The sequence below is a fragment of the Spermophilus citellus genome (assembly GCF_964194105.1).
Source record: "Spermophilus citellus genome assembly, chromosome: X".
Lineage (NCBI taxonomy): Eukaryota > Metazoa > Chordata > Mammalia > Rodentia > Sciuridae > Spermophilus > Spermophilus citellus.
In genome coordinates this window covers 10,322,503-10,349,949 of record NC_138190.1, presented here as the reverse complement: position 1 = coordinate 10,349,949, position 27,447 = coordinate 10,322,503, and the positions used below count along the sequence as shown (strand labels likewise).

The window sequence follows — 27,447 nt, the reverse complement described above, 5'->3', positions numbered from 1 at the left end:
GAGGGGAGGGGAGGGGGATAGTAGAGGATAGGAAAGGCAGCAGAATACAACAGACATGAGTATGTCAATATGTAAATCAGTGGAAGTGTAACTGATGTGATTCTGTAATCTGTATATGGGGTAAAAATGGGAGTTCATAACCCACTTGAATCAAAGTGTGAAATATGATATATCAAGAACTATGTAATGTTTTGAACAACCAATAAAAAAATTAAAATAGAATAAAGTTCTTGAAGAAAGGAAAAAAAAAAGAAAACATATGTTAATATCCATTCCTTGAGAGTGGAAACAGCTCAAAATCTCAAAATAACAGTGAACTGGATGAGCTGTATCATGTGGCTCAATGTATGCCCATGTGTTGGCCTCGACGGTGCTGTGAAATAGTTCTTATAGTCATTTTAATTTGCCTGAGTGCTAGGAGAAACTCCCAAAGTTTTGCATAAAGCACTTATTAAATAAGATTTATTTGGTTTGTTTTAATAACTTGCTTTAGTGATAGGTTTTAGAAATTTAGAGAATCGAATATAGTCAAGAATGAAAGAAGAGATAGTTATGAGGAAAATTAAAATTAAATCAAATTCACTTGTATTGGCCAGTTGATAAGAGAATATTATCCAGTTAGAGAAGTCATTGATTTGTGGAATCTTTGGTTACTTCACCTAAAACCTAGAGCATCTCTTTTATGCATTTCATTTTGGTTCTTCCAAGATCAAGGATAACCCATATTTTCCAGAAAGATGCTCTACCTTTACTGATGCTTGAAATGGAGGTGAATGATGGGGAAAGAACCTTACCGTGGGAACTTGTCATGGGCAAAACTGCAGCAGTGATGAGTCTTAACACTTCCAGTCACTTTCAAGTTTTTGCTTGGAGAGACATCCAACTTGATAGACCTTTCATTAAATACTGACTTGGAGTAAATAGTCTTTTTTAGCTGGTCTTATTTTAGATGTGAACTTTAATCCTCCACAAACTTTAGAATAATGAAATGTTCCCAGGAGTAGTATTTCCTACTAAGAACATAGGTTATATTTGCACTTTTTTGTATGAACATCAAATAACTTGCTTTGTCCCTATGGGGTCAGACAAGTGTCTTTTATCTTTCCAACCCCGCTTTCCAACATAATATAGCAAAAGTAGGAATTTAAGAGTAAAAAATGTTTCGGACTGAATCCCACTTGTTAGATGGTACTGAGTAATAATTTAGAACTCTTAGGAGTTTCTGGTTGGAAGGAAATTTCTTTATTTAACGTTGCCATGGATGTCCGTATCTGCAGTTGCCAAATCAGAATTAGATTAGAACCTACAAACTGAGTTCTTGGTAACAGGAGCACAGAGTGCTAGAAGGTTTAAAATAGATGTCATATGATACCAATTATAACTCAGTGAAATTTTGCAGTCCTGGGAACCTATACAGAGCATAAGCCAAAATGGAAGATGGACCTGTTTTCTATGGCTTTAAAAACATTTTTATTACAATGTTTGCTACCTTTTTTTTCTTCAAACTTTTAATTAAAGTTTTTTTGGCTCTCCTAACCCATTTCTATATCGTCAAAGGAAATAGAAAAGAAGCGGCTAGGATAGCAGAAGAGATCTATGGTGGAATTTCAGGTAAAAAAAATATATGAATTTATTCCCAATACTTAAAAAATACCCTCCTAGATAATTCATGTGAATAGTATTCTAGAAGGCAGATTTTCTTTGTACTTCAGTTTTGAGTGGGTAGTTTAAAAAAATTACCTGTCATTTAAATTAGCAAATGATGTTGGCTGCATCAATATGTGAAGAATTTTCAGCTTAATTTTTGCAAGTTAGTAGAGCAATTAGCAGTTATCATTTAAGAAGAAAACAGGATAGTGACTTTTATGAGTAATTTTGAGAAACCTCATTTCTACTGGACAAAAGAATTGCTCAGATAGCATTATTTCCTTTAATAACTGTTGTTTGTTTGCAGTGCTGGGAATCAAACCCAGGGCCTCATGTATGCCAGGCAAATGCTCTACCACTAAGCCACATCCCCAGCTCTATTTCTTTACCATTTTTAATCAACCTTTAAAATAAATAACATTCAGGTAAGACTAAATTGCCTCAGGAAATAAAACGAGCAATTTGATTTAAAGCAGCAAAGGTGGCATGCTATATATATTTTTGTGCTGATCATTTGCAAATGGAATTGATTAACCACTTGTCACTGTCAGAAAACTCTTCACAAAATCCATTTATGAGTGGCACCATGCAGAGCACCACAAGGAAAGGTTGTTATAATGTGGAGTACTAAGATTTGGATAAAACGTCTTAAAGTCTCATGCTCTGTAGAGAATAGACTACATTTCTTTTAAGAAACAATCGTAGTGAGATGCTACAAAAGTTAATGAATCAAGTGTCTCTGTCACTACTGGGATTGCCACTTAATAGAGGAGTATTTATTCATAAACAAGAGTTCAGAGTCTCCCTCTATATTTTTAGTGTTTGCAGGGGTTCCAGGATTACATCATTCTTTATCTAGTATCCATTTCAATTTGCACCCATGATTCTCTTTCAAAATAGACTTATGTGATTCCAATACACTAGACAATTTGGAAAACACTAGACATCAGCAGTCTTATCCAAAGAAATAGGACCTCCAAAGACAAAGCATCAGAATGCTTCAACTAACTGGGGAAAATGAGAAGAATTTTGAAGTTTCAGAAAGTGTCAGAAGCCCTGGACTGTGGAAAGAGATTTCTTTTGGGGATTACATTTGTCACACATTTCAGGGAGGTACGTTATTTTGGTGAAAAAAATTAATGCTTATCTTTAGTTTCAAGTTAAGCATGATCTGGAAAGCTAATTTCTAATTTAACCTGTAAATTTGGGCAGGGACTATCTCAAATTTTCAGTAATATTTTTGATGTTCTCAGAGTTTAAATGAAGGTAAAGTCCAACAAAGTCAGTATTGCCACAGGGTATAAAAATGTTTTCTCCAATTGCTCCTATGCATTATTCCTATCTTTATGGCCCTTAACGAGGAGCAACTTCTCTTAAAGGGTTTTATAGCAGTCAAAACCCATATAAACATTATTTCAATTGGCCTGGAGTCAGAATTCAAATCTCTGAAATAGATTTGATGACTCTATGGCTCAAATAGCTTTACCTGTTCAAACTTCTGGGATAATATTCACTTAAGTTGCAAGTAACATAATATTATAAGGTTAAAAACATATTTTCAATTATTGTTAACAAGAGGCAGGAGTGTGAATAGTGCATGTTAACTTCTCAGTTTAATTTCCTTTGTGTGTGTGTGTGTGTGTGTGTGTGTGGTGTTTGTCTGTCTCCTCACATACCCCCACCCACATATATATCATAACATCTGGATTTGGCAAATAAGTTTTTCTATAAAAATGTGGTAGTGAGATGCCAGGACCATATTTTTACATAATTCTAAAATTGCTTTTTCTTTTGACATTGTGAGCAGGTATATTAAAAATCAAGAACAAAATTTTGTGGCAGTGTTAAACTCAATCCAGAAGTCATCTTTAAACTCTTCATTGGTTGGAAAATATATTCAGTGGAAATATATGACATTTAATCATTAAGTTAGCTGACTTACAGAAGTCTCAGCTCAAAGTTAAATTTCCTGATTCTGCTTTGTATTCTTTAAATTTTTTTTTTTTAGTTGTAGACAGACACAATATTTTTATTTTTGTTTATTTTTTTTTATGTGGTGCTGGGGATCAAACCCAGGGCCTCATGCATGCGAGGCAAGCGCTATACCACTGAACTACAACCCCAGCCCCTGTTTTGTATTCTTGTAAACTATTGTCAGCAATGTCAAAAACAAGAGCAGGGGGCTAGAGTTGTAGCTCAGTGATAAAGTGCTCACCTCGCATGTGTGAAGCACTGGGTTTGATCCTCAGCACCACATAAAAATAAATAAATAAAGATATTGTATCCATTGACAACTAAAAAATATTAAGAAAAAAACAAGGTCAGAGTTAAATCTTTTCTTTGGTAGCTACACCTAACATCCCTTATTAAATATCATTCTTAGCTGTAAAATCTTTTAGAAATTAATTTTCTAGAATTATTATTTGATACATCTTTGTGGTTGAAAGTATTTGTGTATAACTCATCAAAGTCGAGTTGGCTGTTACTACTTTTGATCTTTCAAGCATCTTTGTGTATTTTGTCAAATATAATACATTTGTGTATATAAGTTTGAAACGTTGTCTTTGGCCCTTAGCTTATGTGTACAACACAGGTAGATCACTGAATGGATCCCCCGTATGGACCACAGATAGTTCTACATGTACTACCTGTCTCCAGAGAGACGTGTGATTTTTCAGCCTTTACTAAACTATAGTACCCTGTGATTTTTTTCAGAATCCAGGAGCTTTTGGATGTTCAAAAATAACAATGTGTGCAAACATAAATAATCGCACTAAGTGAAAATACACATAGAAATAATTAATCGCTTAAACTGAGTCCTAGCCATGTTTTGCTGGCAAAGGAGTTTTGCATTGAATTTGGAGGAAAGCTTGATTTTCAGAATTTGAGGGATAAGAGGAAGTAGAATTATAGTACCCTTTAAAACAAACAGAGAAGCTAGTTTAAGCTAAATAAAAAGGATTAGTTTCTATTTCCAAGTGTTATGCTCAAAATCACTTGTCCTTGTTCTAAATTCAAGGGACTGAGCTTGACTTGACAACTATCCATCTGCCTGACTCAATAACCTCTTTTTTTCCTGTCCTTTTCTTTCTGATAGGATTTTCTTACATTTGTTCCAGTTTTGCCCAAACCCCTACCTAGCCTTCTACTCTTCTTTGGTTCTTGTTGGTTGTTTCACCAAGCCTTGACCTTACTATCCTCTGTGTGGTTACATTATCTCAGATGCCTGCTGACTTCTTCCAAGTCAGGACAACTAGTTCCTGGCAGAGGTTCTGTCTCCCCACCTGTCACCTTTAGCTCAATCTCCTGCTCCTAGTGAGTTCAAAGTAGCCTTCTTTTTAACAGAGTTCATTGTGTCTAACACAGCTCATTGGTTAAGTTTAATCTTCTGACCATAGAAAATATTTATTTTAACTCCTTTTATTATATTTTAGATATCTCAAATTTTATTATATTTTCTCAATTACCTTTGTTTTCCTTACAATGTCATTAATTCTCCTAGGCTCTTGCCTTTATTTTGATTCAGAATTGAATTTCCTTATGATTTTCTTCTCTTTGATAAATGCCATAGGAGATGTTGTTTCATATGATTTCAGAACTTGAATAAAGAGAATAAAGATTGTTACACGTACCCTTGGGATTATAATCAGTTATGTGGTCTTTTGGAATAACAAGCCATGAATTTCAAATCCTTGTTAAAATTAGCCAGGGTAAAAATTATAAAATAAAATATAAAAAAGAATCGGTTTTTAACTTGAATACTTGGAACTTAAACAACTGTATTACTTCTGAACCAATTTCATTATTGAAATATATGGTTTTAAAAGTAGTTACAAACGAGATTGTTATTCAAAGAATTTGAGAACAAGAGATATAAATGACATTCTGAGAAAAATTCAAAGGAGGAAATAAAAAAGTACTTGAACATTTTTTTGTACACCTCATCAGTAGCAAGCAAACATATCTGTAGAGTAAACTATTTCATAATGTTTGCAGCCCTATGACCCAGGCAGTCTGCCAAATAACTAAAAATAGTTTGCCTTAGAAGAGAATGACTGAGTACTACTTAAGCATTCATTTACTTGGAGAGTTTAGTTGCATATTTCCTGAAAGGAATGGAAAAATTCCTAACCTTCCAAATGACTTTTATCCTTAATTTCTCACAATTAACTCCAATTCATAAAACAAGAAAGATAAGATCGAGAGACTATCTTGGCAACAGAAAAATAGAAAAACAGAACACTTTCACCATGGTACTGGAAAGGTGAATTTCTTGAGAATGATTGTTTCCAGTTGGGGACAAAAATGATTTCTACTTTTAGGGTGATACAATTGGTTTATTTCACATTGTTTATAGAGAGAAGGTAGATGTCAAAGCATTTCAAGACTGGTAAATTTACCATGAGAATAGTCAGAATTTAGAGATCCATAGTTCTTAAAAACAGAATAAGGTATTTTCTGAAGTCTCACAAAACTTGGCTTTCAGTGCTACTTCTTTTTTGAAAAAATATTTATTTTTTAGCTGTAGTTGGACACAATACCTTTATTTATTTTTATGTGGTGCTGAGGAACAAACCCAGGGCTTTGCATGTGGTGGGTGAGCGCTCTACCACTGAGCTACAGCCCCAGTACTCAGTGCTACTTCTGACACTAACCATGAGATCTCTTTTCATGTGGAGCAAAGTGATGAATGTGTAATTTGGAGTATTCTTACTCATAAAATAAGGCTCTCCCCTCCTCTTGAGGAAGCTGCTGGTGCTCTAGGAGAAATAGAAATTTAGATAAGGGTGCCTAAGAGGAAGGGATCTTGTATTTCACTCTCCTGCTGGAAGGCTTCTTGAGCATATGACTTGCTCATGTACCCTACTATGCTACTCAACCAGGAGGTAAGAGTTGGAAAGCAGAGGTGTGGTGAGGGAGATTCTCAGGACAACCCCGCTTCCCTCTTTCTTGGTGCAGTGAAAGATGTGGCCACAGGCTTGCCACTGAGACTTCAGCAGTACAGTGTTAAAGTTGGGGGACATCAGAAGATGCTGCCTTTATGAGAAACACTATGAGAGGTGGTCAAACAACAGGAAAGAAAGATGCTTAGGAGTGAGCCCAAGTGTTAAGGTAAGCCACAGACCCAAAGTGAACTCTGTAGTTGAGGCTCAGAGAGCAGGACTGGCTTCCACTTTTAGTTAACTGGGAAGGCATTGTCTGTGTCCTTTTTGCTTCTCCCCACCCCCAAAGCACCAGAGAAGTTGGCACCTAGAAGGAGGAAGTAGGAGGCATATGAAGAACACACTGTCCTTCAGTAGACCAGCTAGCTGTTCAGTAGACCAGAGAAAGCCATATCCTGCCCTGGGAGTGGGAAGAGGGTAGGAGCTGTGGAAGGTATCAGCAATAATATTTTAAATGGTGGCAGAGCCATTTTAAAATCCTTTTTATGGAAATATGATGTAAATACAGAGAATTGCACAAATCCTTAGCAAACAGTGGGATGAATTTTCACAAAGTGAACACAGTCAGGAACCAGTGAGACCATGTTTTGTCAGCATGGCTCCAACCATGCCCAATTCCTGTCAGACTTCACCCCTCCTTGGGTTGCTTTTGGCTCCTAACACCCAAGGTGAGTTTGTCCTCCTCTCCCTCACTCAAACAGATTTACTCAGCACATGCTCTTTTGTGTCTTGTTTCTTTCACTCAACATTAGGCTTCTGAGGTTTCTCCATCTTCGTATATGGATCGGGTCTTATGGGACTAATGAGTCACAGAAAGTTACAGGAAAATATGAAATATGACGAGAATGTGAAATAGGACGATCATCACAGCCTGCATGAAGAAAAACTTTAGAAATTATAAAGCTGTTTCATGTTGATATATCTGAGATTAACTCTTTTAATGGCAAGTTGCTACTTCAATCTTATTTTTATGTTTGAATAGAATACTTATACAGGTTAGTATCCCTTACCAGAAATGCTTACAACCAGAGTGCTTTGGATTTTATTTTTTTCCCAGATTTTAGGTATATTTGCATCTATGTCTATATCTATAATATCTTGGGTATGGAACACCAGTGTAAACCCCAAATTTATTTGTGTTTCATATACATTTGATACACATAGCCTAAAGGTAACTTCATCCAGTAGTTTATTTTGGGTGTTAAGCACTTTCATGATGTGCAATTTTTCATTTATGGCATCATGTCAGGACTCAAAAAAAGTTTTGGATTTTGGAGCATTTTGGATTTCAATATTCAGATTAGAGGTGCTCAACCTGTGGTTCCTTCAAGTGACTATGATTGACTAAGAAAATGTTAGAACAACAGAATTAAAAAAACTCTGCATTTTTGGTTTTGCCTCTTGTATTAGGTGCTGAGTTTCCAACTGTGGGCAAAGACTGTCCTCCCCATCCAGTGCCCGTGCTCACCTCCAAGAGCAATTAGAAGAGGGGCAATGTGTGAAGTACAATTAATATTGAATGACATGGAGATGCATTAGAGGAAAACCAAGGCAGACTAATTCAGGGTTATATGCACACATTATCTCATTATCTTCAGCTTATGAAAATAAATGTCAAAAGAGATTTAAAAATATTCCACTCATCAACTTTTAAAAATTTGTCCTTTTTACATATACATGACTGTAGAGTGTATTTTGACATATTATACATGCATGAAGTATAATCTCCCATTCTTGTGGCTGAACATGATGTGGAGTTTCATTGGTTGTATATTCATAACAAACATAGGAAAGTTACATCCGATTCATTCCACTGTTTTTACTATTCCCATTCCCGCTGGGGATATAGCTCAGTTGGTAGAGTGCTTTCCTCACTATTCCCATTCCCTCATCCCTACCCTTTCTTCTCCTTTGTCCAATTCAATGAGCTTCTATTCTTCCCCTCCCTAACCTCCCTTATTATGTGTTTAGTTTTTTGGGGATTGGCTTAGTTCACTTAGCATAATAGTCTCCAGTTCCATCCATTTACCAGCAAATGCCATAATTTCGTTCTTTTTTATGGTCGTCCATTTATCAACTCTTAACCAGCTCAGGAACATGTGAAGATGACACAATCACAATCATGTTCATGTTACAAATTTTTATCTGTTTTCCTTTATTATAAAAGCATTACACATTCATATCAGAAGTATGAGCTCACAAATGATTTCATCTATCTACTCATCTTTTTTTTTTACTTTTTATTTTGGAATTAATTTTAACTTACAGAAAAATTACAAGAGCAGTACAAAGAATTTTCACTTGTCTTTGCACAGAGACTCTATTCAGATTTACCCACCTGTTCCAATAATATCCTTTATAATAAAAGGATCTCATTCAAGGTTAAGTGTTGCTTTTAGATGTAGTGTCTTGTCAGCCTTCTGAAATCTAGAACAGTTCCTCAGTCCCTCATTGAACTGGTTATAGGCCAATTATTTTGTTGAATGCCCCCTCAGTTTGGGTTAGTGCACAGTGTCCTCATGACCAGAGTCATTTTGGGCAGGAATATCACAGAAGCAATAGTCTATAATTCACACTGTGTTCCCTCTGATGACACATGTTGTGGTTCACTGCATTCCATTAAATGACACACAGTGCCAATTTGTTCTATCACTGCTTATGTCAGCTTTGATCACCTGGGTAAGGTAGTCTATGCTTTTGTTCCACTGTATATAATTACCCCATTCTCTATATAATTAGTATTTTTTGTATAGGGAAATAATTTGAGGCTGCTTCTATCATTTCTTCCACATTTAAAAATCAGTATTCTAAGCAAGCACTTTCTCTTCTCTGTCTGTATATATTACTTTTATCAATGAGAACTTATAGTTTCCTATTTTATTTCATAGTGTATAATCTCTCATTGTCATTGTTTATTTTGATGTTCAAATTGTCCCATATTTAGCCAGTGGAGGCTCCTCCAAGTTAGTTTCTGTGTCTTTTTAACATTTCCCATCATTTTTTGAGCAATTCCTTCCTTTCTGACAAGCTGATTGAGGTCCAGCCTATATTTTTTTTCTAGCCCAGGCCTGGGATCAACCATTTCTCCAAGGAACGTTGGGTTTAGGGTTTCTCAATGTATAATGCTAAAAAATATGGCTTTCCCCATTTTTTTTGTAATCCAAAGAGAGAAGGTACATTGGGTTTCAATGTGTGTGTGTGTGGGGGGGGAGGCTTACATGCGTGTAACTTTTGGTTCTCACCCATCAGAGAAATTTACCCTTGTTATTTCAAATTCACACACTTCCATTTTTTGGTGGGATTTTGTTTTTGCCAAGTTTGCAGAAAAAACCTGAGTTCTTACCATCATCGAGATTACTTAGAAGAGACTTTTTTTTTGTCAAGAGAGGCCCTTTTTGTTAAATCCAAATCATATTACATCCTATTGAGTATATGAAGAACATAATCATAATTTGAAAAATGTCCAGATTTTGCAAAGCAGAGTAGGTTTTCTTCCTGAACAAAGGATTGTCCTTTGGCACTTTTAATAAAGGATTCCTTCTCAGGTGCTCATTTAAACTGGGAGAGATCAACTGTACCCCCTCAGCACATACCAGACAAAAACAGTCTTGGTGCCCTCAGTAGCTTGTCATTCTGAAAGCAACTGACAAGAAAGCTTGATGAATGATACCTGCTTTCCTCCCAGCATGAAAAAGCTGAAGAAAGAAGTCTCTAGACTTTGACTCTGAGCTTGATTTGTGTTTCAGATTGCTGGGCTGATCGATCCCCACTTCATGAAGCTGCAGCTCAGGGGCGCTTACTGGCCCTTAAAACGTTAATTGCACAAGTAAGTAAACTGAAAACATGATCCTTTATGCTGTGCCATATCGAGCATCATTCTTTATTAGCTTTGACTGTAGCAGAGGTCTTATTTGCCTCATTTATTTAGGTCCCAGGCATATATATGCTCTTTCTCCTCACCGTTTGTTCCTCTTGTTTCTTCTTTCCTGAGGAGCTGCCTCATTTTTGGCCAGGGTACCTCCTTTCCCTTCTGGGCCTTTCTTTACCTCATAGGAAGTTTCTCTATGACGATCAATGAAAGATACCTTCAAATTTATGTTGAACTAACTCACCTCATTGTCTCCTAGTGTACATTAGAGACAGCAGTCCTGAAGTCTCACTTGTCAGCTATTGCTGTAACAAATTACCTCAAAACATAGTCACTAGAAACAACAAACAGATATTTACAGTTTCTGTGGGCTGGGAAGCAGTTTCCAGGCCACAAGATGTCAGCCAAGGCTGTAGACATCTCATGGTTTAACTCGGGGCACAATCTGCTTTCAAACTCACTCATGTGGTTGTTGGCAAACTTCAATTCCCTGCCACATGGGTCTCTCCAAAGGCTTGTGCCATGGGGTGGCAGTTGACTTTCCTCAGAGACAGCACCCAAGAAGGAAGTTGCAGTTGTTTTTTTTTTTTAGGATTTTAAAATCATATATATATGTATATTACACATGACAGTACAATGATCTTGACATATCATACATTTCAATCAGATGGGATATAATTTCTCATTTTTCTGAGTGTACAGGTTGCAGAATTACATTGGTCATGCAGTTTTTTTTTATAACCTAATTTCCAAAGTGAAATCCCATCTCTTCTGCCATATTCTACTCATTAGATATGACTCAATAAGTTCATCCCACACTCAAAGGGAAGGCATTATACAAGTGACTCAATATTAGGAATTAGGAATCACTGGGCACCATCTGAGGAGGCTGCTTGCCCCAGTGATACGCTTTCAAGAGCAAGCATTAAAATAGGTTGACAAATGGATAAATCTTACTTTTTAGTGAAGACTTGTATATCCCAAGCATGTTGAACAATGAGTAGCAGCCTAGTAAATATTTGTGACTATTTTAAATTTAAACAGCCAGGGGAACTGCTCTTTGTGTGTGTGTATGTATGTGAGTGTGTATACGTGCTCCTCTCTCCCCATTTTTGCTTCCTCCTTTCTGAGTTCTGTTACCTCATAGCAAAGTAAGCAGAGGCACAAGGAAAACAGTATTGTTAGCAATGATGGGCATTGTACTTGAATTTGTGACTTGCTTATTTTTTTAAGCACTTTTAATTTCATCTGATTTGATTATTTTGTTATATATGTAATATATTCACATAGTTTGATAATAATGAAAAAAGTCTCATATCCACCTCCCTTTCAGACCCCCACCTTTATACTTTTACTAGTATTTTAATAAACTTCAGTTTGGAATAATTTTCAAGAAGAGTTGCAAAGGCAATACAGAGAATTACCAGGCATCCTTCACCCAGCTTGCCCTGATGTTGACATCTTATATATAGCCTTAGTAAGTACATTTGTCAGGAATAAGAAATTAGCATTGGTACAATAACCATTAACCAAGCTGCAGACTATTGGGATTTCATGAGCCTTTACCCTGTTGTCCTTTTCCTGTTACAGGATCCAACCCAGGATCCCATATTACATTTAACACTTATTATTTTGAACCCTAACTCCTAAGCATGTTAGCTTCAACAGTGTGGTTAAATGTATAGGGGCATTTCATAAAAATTTCAACTTTTTCTGGCTACATCCCTACTTCTTTACCTTTCACACTGTAAACAAATATATTCTACTTTTTAAAACTTTATTCCACATTTAGATAATCTGGTAAATGTGAGTAAATCATTAAACCACTCCGGGTAAATGTGAGTAAAATATTAAGCCAAGGTTCAGGAATTCTGGGGTTATTACACTGGCTGTCACCAAGTCTTACCTATAATTTGAACTTCCTGCCTCCTGCATCAAGTCTTACATATAATTTGAACTTCCTGCTTCTTCATTTTATCACACACAATTAAGATGATTCACTTTAGATATCTTTTAGGCCTGTCCATTACATTTCTCCAATTCCAGGCAGGGATTTTGAGATTTTGTATTGCAGCAATTATTTTTCCCTAGCACAATGCTGCCACCTCATGGACTAGACTGTTTTAAAATCTTAATTTCTTAAAAAGAAATCAAAATGAATCCCACTATTCTGTATAATTACAATGTGACAATAAAAAATTTAAAAACAGGGGCTGGGATTGTGGCTCAGCAGTAGAGCACTTGCCTAGCATGGGTGGGACCTGGGTATGGTCCTCAGCACCACATAAAAATAAAGGCATTGTGTTGTGTCCATCTACACCTAAAAAAAATAAATATTTTTTAAAAATTTAAAAACAAATCATACATGGAGAAATGAAAAGGAAAAGATTAATTTATTAGATACTGAATTTGAAATATGTAGCACAGCTCTAGAGTAATGACATATTCAGGACATGAAAATGGAATCCAGGAGACATAGAAAGCCCTTATGATGAAAGGACAGGCAATAAAAACCTGGCCACAGCAGGTTGCACCTGACACTACAGAGATTGGAGTTTGCCATTCTGGGATTGTAACACAAGGCTTTGGAAGCTTTCAATAGGTCATTACAAAGCATGGACTCAAAATCAGGAATTGGCAGGAAGGACAGATCAGGGACCTAATTCCTTTTGCAGATAGAAAGTGTCAGTCATAGAGGAAATGGTAACAGCCAAGTTGTTAAAATCAGGGTGTGAAGGCAGAGTTGTCCAGCAGCTAGGCTGACCTTGTCACCTGTCACTTGGACTCTAGGATAAGCAAGATAGTACACAGCAGTATGAGAAGGGGGAATAGGCTAGGAAATGGTGGTGACAATCATACCTAGGTAAGTAGATGAGGGTTAGGAGAATCCCTCTGGCCCTAGATCCTGGGACTTTGGAGTCTTCTCCATGTAGTGGGGTTATGGCCAAAGCAGTACTTCTACCACACAGCAAGTGACTCTTAGAAGCACTCATACGGAACTTTCTACTTTTAAGCCCAGAGTCACTCTTCTGTATCAGACCTAGTTTTAGCTCCCAACCTCCTCTGTGTTCCATCACCTACTCATCTTACCCTATAGCAATGTCTCTGTGGCTCTCCTTGCTTCTGCCTCACATCTCTGCCTCTGCCATCAGCCATCCATGTTGCTGCTTCCACTATGCTTTTCCTAAAACAGCTAATCTATTAGCTCTAGATTATTCAAAGCCTAATAAACTTATAGATGCCTCATTCCCTAGAAGATCTGCACTCCCTGTTTGCAAATCAAGGCCTTTCATGATATTGCTTCAGTTCACTGGCTTCTTGCATCTCTCCCCATCTTCTACTTCCCCTTTCTGTATGCTCTTTCTGATCCAGAAATAACCAACTGTCCGACTGTGGCCCTGCCATACTTCCTGCATTTGTGTACTCTGTTCCCTCTTAATGGCATACCCTGTCTTCCCAGTCTTAAAGATTTTACGCTTCAAGCCTTAGTTAAATACTACCTTATTTGTGAAGTATTTTTTCTTATTTCCCAAGCCAGACTCAAGGAAACTCTGTGCTCCCAAGTGAAATGTGGTACTTCCAATCTCAGTCTTTTAGGTTTCATTTCTGCCTGCCCAGTAGGCTCTGGAGGAGACAGACCAGTAGCATAAATTTTGAAGACCCTGATCCAGAATACTGCATAAACATTTATTGAATAAATGAAATTGAAGCTCCCATGCTGTGCTGAGACTCACCTGGTCATGGTCTTGATTCCTCTCTATGCAGTGCTGCTATTACAACCAAAGACTGAAAACTTCAAGAACCTGTTGAACAGCATTGCTTTCACTTCTATGACTAATGGAACATTTAATTATCTTCTCTTCAAATTATAGGGTGTCAATGTGAACCTTGTGACAATTAATCGGGTCTCTTCTCTCCATGAGGCATGCCTTGGAGGACATGTGGCTTGTGCTAAAGCCTTATTGGAAAATGGTGCACATGTGAGTACCACCCCTGCCCACATGGATCTGTCTTCGTAGGTACATCTTCTAACACCTAAAGAGACAGCATCTTCCAGGCTGCTGAGAGGGACTGGGTGGAGACAGGTCTTATCCCACGCATGTTCATGTCTCATCATTCATGTTACTCCGTTTTCTCAGCCTAACCATGTGCGAATATCCAGATGCAGCAATTCACAGGAATTTTTTAAAAATTATGATGTTGACTTGTTTTTTGCGGTGCTGGGGATAGAACCCTGGGCCTCATGCATGCTAGGCAACTGTTCTATCACTGAGCTACTTCCCTAGCCTGTGATGCTGACTTAAAAAAAAAATTCTTTGTTATCAAACACAATAAAGAACAAATTTTAACAGAATAATAAAACACTCTTAATTCAATATTCTACCCCAGCCACTATTTTATTGAGCAAAATTATAAAATTGAGTTTTTAATAAATAATACATTAAAACAAATTAAGGTTTATCTTATTTTAACTTATATCTTAATTTCTTCAATAATAGCAGAGGTGCTATGTATAATACAGCTCTCAGAATAGGCTTATGAAAATCAAAACTTCTGCAAATCTCAATGACATCCAGAAAATGCTTTATTGCTAATTTCATTGTTTAATCTAGTCTCATGTTCTTTGTTTTATGAGTTGTAGTATCTTTTTCCTTTTTTGTGGTGCTAGGGATTGAACCCAGGGCTTTGTGCATGTGAGGCAAGCACTCTACCAACTGAACTATATACCCAGCCAAAGTTGTAAGATCTTTAAGTATTTAATGATGATTTTTTTCAGATTGCATATGGAAGTTAGGTTTCTACATTTAGAACTGAATATAAAAGTCTTCTGGGCACAAATTGATTTTTACAGTGTCATCATGGTGCTGCATTTCCATTAGGTAGTGCTTCTCTAAGTTGTCACTTAACTCATGGGTAATGATGAGGACAAGGCTCTGGGAGGGTGATTTCATTTCAAGCTAAATGACTGGACTCACAAGCAGATCACTGGTGGGAAATGTTGAATATTTCTCTCTGGTCAGAGAAGAGATGTTGTGGGGGACAAAGCAAAGGATAAGACAATGGTCTCTTGTCTTTGGCAATTTTATAAGGTAAAAGCCAATAAATGCCATATTATACCACTTGACATTAAATCAGAATGAGTGAAAGTTTGGTCAAGTAGTAGAAAGTTCACCACAATCTGCTGCTGCTCGGATTCCTCAAACTCAGCACATCTGAAACTGTGTATATCATGTTCTTCCTGCTGGAATCTGCTCCTCATCTTGGGCTCCCAGTTTCAGATACTAGGCGAAACAGTCTTCTGGTCTCCCATGCCTGGGAGTCATCTTGTTCCTGCCACTTTCTTATTTATTTAATCACAAAATATTTCTATTTTCCTTTGTATTTCTCAAGTCTATGTTCTTCTTTGTTCCGCTCCCATAGAGATCTAAAACACTTGTTGTATCTAAATTGTCTCCTTTTATGTTTGTTTTCCCTAATAGAACTCAACCTACTTAAAGAGAGGCAATTGTCTTACTTATCTTTGTTTATAAAATATTGGCCCCTAGTAGATACTCAGTAAATGTTTGCTGATATGAACCAGGAGAGAAACTTACAGGAAATCAAAGAGTTTCCTGACAGAGGATAAGGATGGTGCTTATTAAAAAACAAATCAAACCAGTTTCATGAATTTTTTTTTAGTAAGAAATCCCTAGCATATGATTCTTATGCAATTTTCTCCATCTTTGTCTGTTTGTGCCATTTTAATGGGGTTATACCAGAGCCCTGGAGACAAGTCATTTTTGTTTCTAAATAAGATAATTTAGAATCCTGATTATTCCAAGCATCTATCTTTACTTATTGAGGTCAAGCAGTTTGACGTCAAACTACCATTGTGATATGACATTTGAATCATATCAGAGCCTCCCTCCCTGAATACCTGGGTCCCATGGTGTTCTTTTCTATCTATTGTTGATACTCAATGATACTTCCCAGTCCTGCAGGTTCTCATGTGTTTCCCATATCACTAGAAGTTAACAAGGATGATTAGAGATAAATGAAGGCTATTGTCTATGTGCCTTTAGCTTGGTCATTATCTCTCAGGAGTCAAAGCTGGCATGTGCGATTTCTGTAGATTATAATAGAAGAGAGAGAAAATATGTGACAAGAAGGATGGTAGAACTGTTGGAAGTTGTGAAGGAGTTTTTTCTGCAAGCACAGAATTTGGAAGCTTCACCCATTTTGTCCCATTATCCCAGATATAAATACTTAAATTGAGCAACAAATATACCACTTATTATAACTTTGAAATAATTATTGTTTTTTCAAAGATCTATTATCTTAGAAAAAAATCATAGGTAAATGATCAGAGCATTTGAAATATATATGTATCATATTTATGATTATATATAAATGATACATAAGTTCTAGGTTATGATTTCCTACCTATTTTAATGTACTTATATCAATTTCATTGAAATATTCACAGAATTGAGAACTTGGAACTTAATGGGTTAAGCTAGTTGGTATCTCTATTTCTTTGGGTTTCTGCCATGGTTGTTCACAATTGAAAAGGGAGATGAGCTCCATATTAATTGGAAATGGGAATAATAGTTGTTGCAAATGTTCATTCAGTGCCAGGCAATATTCTGTTTAACATATAGTAATTTAATGGACCATCCTATAACCTGTGTAGTTTCATGTAAAGGGAGTTCCCTCACTCATTCATTAGCTTGGGGAGTTTCCCTAGGCACATACACAGGAATACATACTTAGAGAGAGTGAGAACAAACTACCAAATCCTCTGGGTCTCTCCTTGCCCACTGTTAGGTCAATGGAGTGACAGTTCATGGAGCCACGCCCCTCTTCAATGCGTGCTGCAGTGGCAGTGCTGCGTGCGTCAATGTGCTGTTGGAGTTCGGAGCCAAGGCCCAGCCTGAGATGCACCTGGCTTCACCTATCCATGAGGCAGTGAAGAGAGGTAAACGAGCCACCACAATGCACACAAAACAGTGGTGTGCTCACTCCAATCTGTATAAATCAATAGTCTACTGTTGGCCATATGAGAGTCACCCAGATCTTTTCACCAACAGAATGTGTGTGGCTTAGAAATCCTACAGCAGTAACTTCAATTTGTCTAAATTTTTCTTGCCACTGTGGCAAGAAAAGGCTCTTCTCAATACATTGGAATGTCTTTGTATTTCAGATGTCCCTCTTCCTAAGCCTCTTTGCTGGTGTTTTGGGAGCAGCTAGTGCAGCCAAGGCAGAAGTTGTAACTTCATGATTTATACTGAGCTTATGCCTCTGCCCTTTAGTAGAAAAGAACAGCTCATCTTCCAAAACCCATAAAATATCAACTACTAACATAAAATAAATTATGAAAATGCCTGAAAGCCAAGGATGATACTATCTCTAATGGATTAGTAAATGTAACTGTCCTTAAGAAATACACTTCAGATGAGCTGATGACTTCAAGGCCATAGTCACGGAAAAAAAAAAAAAGAAAAAGAAAAGCATTTTAACTTGAAAAATCAGGGCATTGGAAATTTTGAAGTTGACTCTAGACTCCTGCATTGTCCATTACTTTTGAAATGAGAAAAAAAAAAGAGTAATTTTAAGAAATTTTCAAACTATATGCATAGACTAGTCATGAACAATAAAAGATGCCATTAAAAAGATAAGGTCGTGGGCTGGGGATGTGGCTCAAGCGGTAGCACGCTCGCCTGGCATGCGTGCGGCCCGGGTTCGATCCTCAGCACCACATACCAACAAAGATGTTGTGTCCGCCGAGAACTAAAAATAAATGTTAAAAATTCTCTCTCTCTCTCTCCTCTCTCACTCTCTCTTTTAAAAAAAAAAAAGATAAGGTCATTTGTCAAAGCTCATATCCAAAATGCAACATTTTGGTAATGTCTAGCAATACAGATACTTCTCTTATATTAAAATCAGAAATACAATGGAGAAGTTAGAACAATCTAGAATAGGTCTTTGCTGGTGTACTTGAAGATGAAAGTCTTTATTTACTTCAAAAGGCAAAAGTGAAAGATTTGCCCCCAGGTTAATAAACATGTCATTTGGTATTTTTCCCCAGTGGATTACTTTAAATGATACAAAAGACCCAAATCTCAATATATCTATGTCTTTTATGTATAAAATATTCTTAGTAAATATTTATTTATTAATTAATAATGTGAGCCATTTCCCAAGCATCCTTTAAATTGCAGAATAATGAATTATTTTGAAAATGAAAGTCTTTAAAAATTTTAATAATGATTTGTAAAAAAGGTTACTTACATGTACATTCAAATGTTTAAAAATATATAAATATTGGGAATAATTCAAATTTTTTCTTCTTTCTTTTTTTTTTTTGTACTTCAGATTGAACCAGGGGTGCTTTATCACTAAGCTACACCCTAGACCTTTTTATTTTTGTTTTTGTTTTTTTGAGACAGGTTCTCACTGAGTTGCTGAGGGTCTCACTAAGTTGCTAAGACTGGCCTTGAACTTGTAATCCTCCTGCTTCAGCTTCCTGAGTCCTGGGATTACAGGCATGTGCCACTGTGCCCAGCTCAAATTTCTTAAGAAATTCTGTAGTGCTTGCCTGATTATGTATGGGGTGTTTTGTATCTGTGTGCCTACAAGTTTATATCTCTACATATTTTTTCTGTTTCATAGAAGCTCGTTAAGGAACAATATGCATAAAATGGAAGAATGCTTAGCAAATTCATTGTTTTAGATATTGTTATATGAATTTTAGTCATTAAGTTTTATTTGTTCATTTTTTAAAACTTCCTGAGACTATTAAATTTACCTCAAACTAGGCTAATTTTTCTGTTCTGCCAAAAAAGGCAAGAATTATTTAAAAAAATGCCTTGTATTTGTTAGGCAATTTTAGGCACTGATTAGATTTTTTTTTTTCCAGAAACTGTTTAGCTTTAAACATCTATGAGCAAGCTGGGTCATAGTCTGAGTCAGTATCTTGATATATTGATACTATAGTCCAAGTTTAAGATTTATTTATGTGACCAAATACTTTGAATACACAAATCCTGATTGGTACATTGTAATGCATACTTATGATTAATTCAGAATTTGTGATAAATCGTGCAAGTATAGGATGAAAATCATGTTATCTATAAAGAAAAGGTTGGTTAAATTAGTGATGATAAGATTGTTTAAGGATACATTTCAATCTTCAAGGAGAACTGAATTTTTATAAGCTCCCATCAATACCTCAGAAGTATTCCCTCCTGAGCAGATCATTCATATACTGCAAATTAATCTTGTCTGTCTCTTCATTGGGCAAACTCTCCAAGGAGAATGCTTACTTTCATAATCTTGCTAGTCATTTATTTTCAAAGTGTATTTAAATATATTCTATACATGAGACTTTTTATTCATCTTCATAGGTATCTTCTAGGCTAACCTAAGTAAGCTTGCAGGCCACACCCCCAGTCTCACCACTGTCTTCAGGGTAATAGCAGGGTGTCTTCATTTATCCCTCTGGGTCTTGTAGCCTCCATTGTAAAATGGTGTCTTCATTCTAGAAAGTGATTTCAACTGTGTTCCTCAGAGCCTTAGTTTGCTTGGAGTTTTCTCAGGAATTACACAGAGGAGTTCGAGTGGAAGAAGCATGGGTATCAACTATTCCATGCCAAAAGAACTAAAATCAGCACACTATAGTGATACAACCACCTCAATGTGTACAGCAGTACGATTCACAATAGACAAATTATGGAATCAACCCAGATGCCTGTCAATAGATGAATGGATCAAGAAAATGTGGTATATATACACAATGGAGTTTTGCTCAGCCATAAAGAATAAAACTATGACATTTGCTGGCACATGGATAGAAATGGAGAACGTCATGTTAAGTGGAATAAGCCAGACTCAGAAAAGCAAGGGTCAAATATTTTCTCTCATCTGTGGAAGCTAGAGCAGAACAAAGGAAAGAAGGTGGTCAGGGAGGGGATCAGATATCATGAAGATACAGGGAAGACCAATGGAGTAGAAGAAGGAAAACAAGAGGGAGGAAGGATGGGAAAGGGGAAGATAAGTGGAGTGAATTTAATACAATTATGTTATATATTTATATATAAAGTTATCAAAGGAAATTTCACCCTATGTATGTGTAGAAGAAAGGAAGTTTAGTAGAGTAGAAGAGGGAAAATAGGGGGAGGAAGAAGGGGAGGAAAGGGTGGAGGGGAAATGGGGATTGAAATAAAATTTCTTGCATGTATGATTCTGTCAAAATGAACCCCAATACTATGCATCATTATAATGTTTTAAATTTTAAATATCCTTAAAAAAAAGAAGCATGGGCATGCTGTTCTTCTTAGTCGTTTTTGTTTGGGGAATTTATATCTATGATTTCCAAAACCAAACAAAAACATTTTTCTACTATGAAAAGAGACCTGGGTTATTTCTAAAGCTCATTCCAGATAATGAATGTATAATTCTGTGAATATTCAATGTGTTCCTAATATGAATGGGAATATCTTATGCTCCACCAGGTCACAGGGAGTGCATGGAGATTCTGCTGGCAAATAATGTTAACATTGACCAAGAGGTGCCTCAGCTTGGAACTCCCCTGTATGTAGCCTGCACCTACCAGAGGGTAGACTGTGTGAAGAAGCTTCTAGAATTAGGTAATTACCAGAAATCTTTTTATGAAAAGAACCTGCTAAATTTGTGGGGTTTTTCAGTGGCTTCAAAGATGAAGTTCTTATTAGGATAGAACAAAAATTCTGATAGCATTTGATGCTTGAATGCTAAAAACAGAACTTCTCCAGAGAAATGGGTGTCTATATTTATCAGTTCTGCTCCCTTTGATATTGGCTTCAATTACCTGGTATGGCTCTTCCTGGCGGTCTCAAGATGGCTACTGCAACATCTGGGTTTGTTGCCTTTCTCATCCATACACAGCAAGAAGGGGTATTGGCTCTTTTATTTTTCCTTCTTCTTTTTTTTTTTTTTTTTGTGGTGTTGGGAATTGAACCCAGGGTCTTGTGTATGCAAGGCAAGCACTCTACCAACTAAGTTATATCCCCAGCCCAGTATTGGCTCTTTTTGATTCACATACTTATCTCTGAACCAATAAATATGGCCAAAGGAATACAATATGCTAATTGGTTTAGGCCTAGATTTTAGATTAATCTGTAGTTATTAGGCTTCTCTAGAAACACGTAAACTGGAAATCACAAGAAGGTGGTAACCTAGAGGGAAATCTAGCTGTGGTTACCAGGAAGATGCTGTACAGTAAAAACAACAGATATTTGCTACAGACTATTTTATCTCTATCCTGCAAAGTTATTTAGTCATTTTTAAATCTAAAAGACATATACAGAAACTGAGATTTTAGGGAAAAGTAAAATATCTTGAAAGTATCATTTGGTTAAAGATTCAACGTGCTTAGCCTTTGACATAAAGGCAGAGATTGTAGTCAGAACCTTTAGTTGAGAATTTCTATCTCCAAGACGTTCTTTGGTCATTTTTTATTCATAGCATTTACTATTCTTTATGGAGTTCAGAAAAATTTTTGAGCCCTAAATAATATAAAATAAATATGAAATAAATAAATAAGAGAACTAAATACAATATAAAAATAGGAAATTCAGCTTTATACTTGGTCAAAATATAAAATAACTATGTACTAGTTATTAACTGTGTAAAATAACTATGTTTATAAAGCATTTTGTGTGGGAAAGGAAGTAAACTATTTAAAATGATTAAAATTATCCAGATTCACTTTTTTATCCCACTATTTTGAATGGTCTTAATGGGCATTGTGGAGGTTCTAGGCTGAAGTTACATATTTTCAAGGATTTGTCAAATATGTCATGGCATTTGAGATGACTTCATATACAGTGACTACAGATTAGGCTGATTGTCTTTTACATTCATACCTAATGTTGAATTGTGGCCATTTCCTTTGTTAAGGAGCCAGTGTTGACCATGGCCAATGGCTGGACACCCCTCTCCATGCTGCAGCAAGGCAGTCCAGCGTAGAGATCATCCACCTGCTGACCGACTATGGGGCTAATCTGAAGCTCAGAAATGCACAGGGAAAAAGTGCTCTTGATCTGGCAATTCCCAAAAGTAGTGTAGAGCAGGCACTCCTACTCCGAGAAGGTAAGGAAGGGCTGGGTGTCCACTTCTTTTCCTTAAGCCCACTTGCTATCTCTCCTTCCTGCCACATCCCTGCAATATTTCCTCTTCCCAATTGGGGATGATATTGCAGAAGGCATCAAGTTCCGGCATCACTACCATGTCTTCTGGGATTTTATATGCTGCATTCATTCACTTAATAACAAAATAACATTGACATGCAATCAGATCATTGCTTTTTATTTTCCATAAAAAGAAAATAATCAGACAACCTTGTTGGCATCCTGAAAAGGTTGAATATCCAGGGATATCCTATCATATGCACATGATTAAGCAAACCAAAAGTCCACTTGTAATATTGGGAGACAATCCATAGGCAAATTAGAAATACAGCCACATTCCTCATAACAAATGTCAATGATGAGCTGCATATTCAACCCATTGTCTCATGAGGTTATATAATATAGTGACATCATAGCCATTTTGGTTTGTATAAGTACATTCTATGATGTTTGCACAATGTTGAAAGTGCTTAATGATTCATTTCTCAGAACTTATCCCATTGTTAGGTGACACGTGACCATACTTAAGTTTGGGGCAGTAGAAGGGACAGAATGTGTATTTCAGAAGCCTAACTAAATGGTGAGATTGTTTGCCTTTTCTCCAGATTGAGGAGTATGTGGTTCTATGTGCCTCATCTCCTCACTCCTATTTCCATCATGAACGTTAAGAGCAAATATCAGTACCAGGGAAGGAATAGTAACCTTCTAAAATGCTTGGTGTCTCAAATTCAAAAGAGAACCCTATTATGTCTGTGTAGTAAGAAGACATTTTGTGAGCCTTCATTGATCATATGTATGCTGGGGAGAATATTAAAGATAAATTGGGCCAGCACTGAGATGAATTTGAAACATAGATTAATCTCACTGAATTCTTTAAACTTAAAAGCAGTGAAAACCTTATAGTAGCTGGTGCTGTGCCAGCTGCAAATGGGAAAATTAAAGCATGGAGAGATTGGCTTGCAGAGAGTGACATAGCTACTAAGAAGTAGGACTAGGATTCTAATCCAGCTGTCTGACCCCAGAACATTCTCTCTTAATGCTGTAAGGCCCCAATCCTGAAGCTTCTAGAACAATTTCCGGTGTGTGTGGGTCTCATTTCACTTGCTGGTTCCATTTTGTGAACTCACTCCCATGTCTAATATCTTCCAAGTAGAATGCTTTGTTAAATCATTTTAGGAAGTCTCTCTACACCAGTGCCTCTTAAACTTTCATGCACATATAGATGATGACCTGGGGATCTCATTTAAAAAGCAGATTCTGATTCTGGAGGTCTAGGATTAAACTCTGCATACCTAATAACTTTCCAGTTGATTCTGCTGCTGCTGGTGTAAGGACCACACTTTGAGCACTATTGGTCTAGATTATTTCCAGTGGTCTATGTCATTAGTGATTGTTGTTTTACTTGAATCTTCACCAGAATAATTATGATATTCCTTACCAGGTAATTTGCAATGATTGGTTGAGTATATAGTTTATAGCAGTTGTCACATTTCTGGTTTTCTTCCATCAAAAATGTTTCCAGGTCTAGGATTTACATTCTTATAAGCAAGTTCCTCTGTGTGCTATCTTTATAAATATAGGCACCTGCTCTAAAGGAGGAACATCAGCTATGCCAAGTTCACTCGTGTCTGAACTTCTCCAGGCAAACAGGACAATTTGTCCATGTTACTGTTTTTCAGAAGAGCTCAGTTATTTTGTTAATTCTAAAAGTTTGATCCTAGATGTAAGGGGTGACAGGTAGAGATGTTTTTGATTCCTGAGATTTTAACTGAAGATATTCATCTTCCAGGTACCTCTCTATCCATGGATGTTCCTTGTCAATGTCATTCTAAGTGTTACCTGGATATTTGCATATGCAGTCTACCTTTTTTTTTTTTCCTTTGTGGTACTGGAGGTTGAACCCAAGACCTCACATATGCTAGGCAAGCACTTCACTATTAAGCTATACTCTCAGCCCTTCAGTCCACCATTTATCATGAGGTATAAGATGCTGTTACAGTAGGATTTTCTTGAAAAGGGAAAGTTTGTATAGGTCAGTAGTTAGATATACTTGAAGAGATCTTTACTGATAGGTTAGGAAATAATGGGATAATATGAATGCCCCTGTAGAACTAGAATTGCAACCCAGAGCTCATTCATCCTATTCATCTATATTTTGAACTCTCATCAACTTATTTTCCTTAAGGATTCAAAGCTACTGAAAGTCATGGACATGAGCACTCTGAGACCCCATGAAAGTGAGGTTCAGGGAATTATGGGGTCTAAGTACTTTAAGTTCTTTCTGCACATCCTTATTGAGCTGAAATCTTTGCAAGAATGGAGGGTCCCTCTGGGTGTGAGATAGGACCCAGCCAATACCACCTCATGGCCAACTAGTGTCAGGAGGTCCAGGAAGACATTAAGATGGGCCCCTGGCCCATCTCTTAATACTGCCTCTGTGGCCACACAGGTCAAAATTACTGTTGACACCCTCTCTGCAGTTGTTCTGGTCTGCAGCTCTGTCTTGGGGTCTTGCATGCTATAGTCATTTGCATTTTCTCCTTGTTCAGTATATCACTGTTCATTAGCACAGGGCACATAAATGAGGTGCATTCTCTTTATACCCCCTCACTTCTTTCCCAACTGCCTCTGGATAGCCTCATTCTTTGATGTTGGTAATACAATTGGAAGATCAACTTAAAGAAAAGCATCTCTTCTAGAGGGGCAAATAAGGATTCCCTGCCACCATGAGATTCACACCATTTTTATTCCCTCTCTCAGGCCCACCTACTCTTTCCCAGCTCTGCCGCCTGTGTGTCCGGAAATGCTTGGGTCGAGCATGTCATCAAGCCATCCACAAGCTACATCTGCCAGAGCCACTGGAAAGATTCCTCCTGTACCAGTAGCCCCAATTGTCCATGGGAAGATACTTGGAAATAAGTAGGTTGTTGTCTGCTGTACCCAGGGTACTTATTATAGACGCCCAACAGCTAGGTCATCAGTATCTTCCAATGAGCTCAGCCAATTAGAGGAAATCCTTTATAAACAGGAACCTTAAAGTTTTTAGCTCTTGCTGTTAATAAACTTAAAACTGTGGGCTGGGGATGTGGCTCAAGCGGTAGCGCGCTCGCCTGGCATGCGTGCGGCCCGGGTTCGATCCTCAGCACCACATACCAACGAAGATGTTGTGTCCGCCGAGAACTAAAAAATAAATATTAAAAATTCTCTCTCTCTCTCTCTCTCTCTCTCTCTCTCTCTCTCTCTCTCTCTCTCTCCTCTCTCACTCTCTCTTTAAAAAAAAAACTGTGAAGTAGAATGAAAATAATAGACTATTTTCTGATAATACAGGATTTCCCAGTGCATATGGGTCAACATTTTGAATATGGTACAGACCCACATAAATCCAGGTGAATAGGATTATAATGAATGTTAAAAATTCCAGAATGTGCTCTTTTTTTTTTAAAGAGAGAGGAGAGAGAGAGAGAGAGAGAGAGAGAGAGAGAGAATTTTTTTTAATATTTATTTTTAGTTCTCGGCGGACACAACATCTTTGTTGGTATGTGGTGCTGAGGATCAAACCCGGGCCGCACGCATGCCAGGCGAGCGCGCTACCGCTTGAGCCACATCCCCAGCCCAGAATGTGCTCTTGATTTAATTCCTCTCTTCTACCCCTTTCTTCCCTCCCTCCCCCTCTCTTTTTTTCTTTACTCCCTCTTTCTTCTCTTTTCCTTGATTAAATCAATGCTGTAAGTTTAGTTTCTCTGCCTTTTTAAAAGACACATAAAAAATGAAATATTTTGAAAACATCACAGTTACTTGGGACTTCCAATTCTTGAGGTCCTGGTTGATAAGAGAGATTTTGGAAGAGATAATTTTTGATGTTAAATACTCTTTTTTAAAGGAATCTTAAGACAATTCTAGGATTGCACAGCAATAGTTGCCCCCCAACAACCTGAACCCATAAGCACTTTGTGATGCATTTAGGTACCCCAACATTGGCTTATTTTCAAACTCAAGATTCTCAGTTTTTTTTGAAATGCCTACATGTTGATTCCAGCCACCAAGGTAGGCTTAATTCTGTGGATAGGAGCCCAAAGTAAGCATAAAGATAAAAGCTGTCTCCTCCTTCTTTTCTCTCTTCTTTTTCTTCCCATCTCCCTCCTTTTCTGCTACTCCTCCTCCTATCAGTTCCTCATTTCCCTTTTTGTGAATTTAGAATATGGGAACTCGATAGATTTTCCATTATTATAAATTATTGTCATGGTTCAGTGACTATAGTAATATTAGCTTCTAAATGAAAATTCTCTCTCAGATGATCCTAAGATTCATTTTCAACATTTTTGCCCCCTAGTTTTTCTAGTCCTTTTGTTTTCAACAAGGAACAGTTTTGTCCCTCACCCAGGGACATCTGTGGCAATGTGTGGAGACCTTTTCATTTGCAACAACTGAGGGGATGGAGCTACTCATCTCTATTGGGTAGAGGTCAGGGATGCAGCTAGAAACCCTACGATGTACAGGACAGTCCACAAAAAAGAATTATTAGGTTCAAAATATCAACAGTGTTGAGGATGAGAAATTGCTGTAGACCTATGCTATTTGGTTCAGTAGCTATCCACCACCTATGGCTGTTGGAATTGTGACTAGGTGAACTAAGATTTGTTGTACATATGAAATACATATCACGTTTTGAAGATTCAGTACAAAAAAGAACATGAAATATCTTATGAATAATTTTTGATGATGGTCACATATATTTTTGTTTTTTGTTTTGGTTCATTGATGAATTCTTTTAAAATTTTTTTTTATTTTTTAAAATTTATTCTAATCAGTTATACATGAAAGTGGAATACTCTTTGATTCA

General features: G+C 37.0%; 1 protein-coding gene across 3 annotated transcripts; it reads left to right on the top strand.

The window, feature by feature from the left end:
* Positions 1–1,399: 1,399 nt before the first annotated feature.
* ASB11 (ankyrin repeat and SOCS box containing 11) lies at positions 1,400–25,676 on the top strand. 3 transcript variants are annotated; one of them, XM_081277293.1, is made up of 7 exons: positions 1,400–1,611; positions 10,337–10,416; positions 14,331–14,438; positions 17,266–17,416; positions 20,952–21,086; positions 22,378–22,569; positions 25,368–25,676. In XM_081277293.1, exons 1-7 carry the CDS (start codon positions 1,431–1,433, stop codon positions 25,490–25,492), a joined length of 972 nt encoding a protein of 323 aa, XP_081133419.1. In that variant the 5' UTR covers positions 1,400–1,430; the 3' UTR covers positions 25,493–25,676. The 3 variants fall into 3 exon arrangements, with proteins under 3 accessions (XP_081133419.1, XP_081133420.1, XP_081133421.1); XM_081277294.1 differs by lacking the exon at positions 1,400–1,611 and adding an exon at positions 2,550–2,760; XM_081277295.1 differs by lacking the exons at positions 1,400–1,611; positions 10,337–10,416 and adding an exon at positions 2,553–2,760.
* The last annotated feature ends 1,771 nt before the right edge of the window (positions 25,677–27,447 follow it).

Excerpts from the sequence above, each read along its gene's own strand:
- ASB11 (XM_081277293.1), top strand. The coding sequence starts at position 1,431 with ATGGAAGATGGACCTGTTTTCTATGGCTTTAAAAACATTTTTATTACA. Across the intron at positions 1,612-10,336 it reads GATCTATGGTGGAATTTCAG|ATTGCTGGGCTGATCGATCC; the intron begins GTAAAAAAAATA and ends TTTGTGTTTCAG. Across the intron at positions 21,087-22,377 it reads GAAGAAGCTTCTAGAATTAG|GAGCCAGTGTTGACCATGGC; the intron begins GTAATTACCAGA and ends TCCTTTGTTAAG.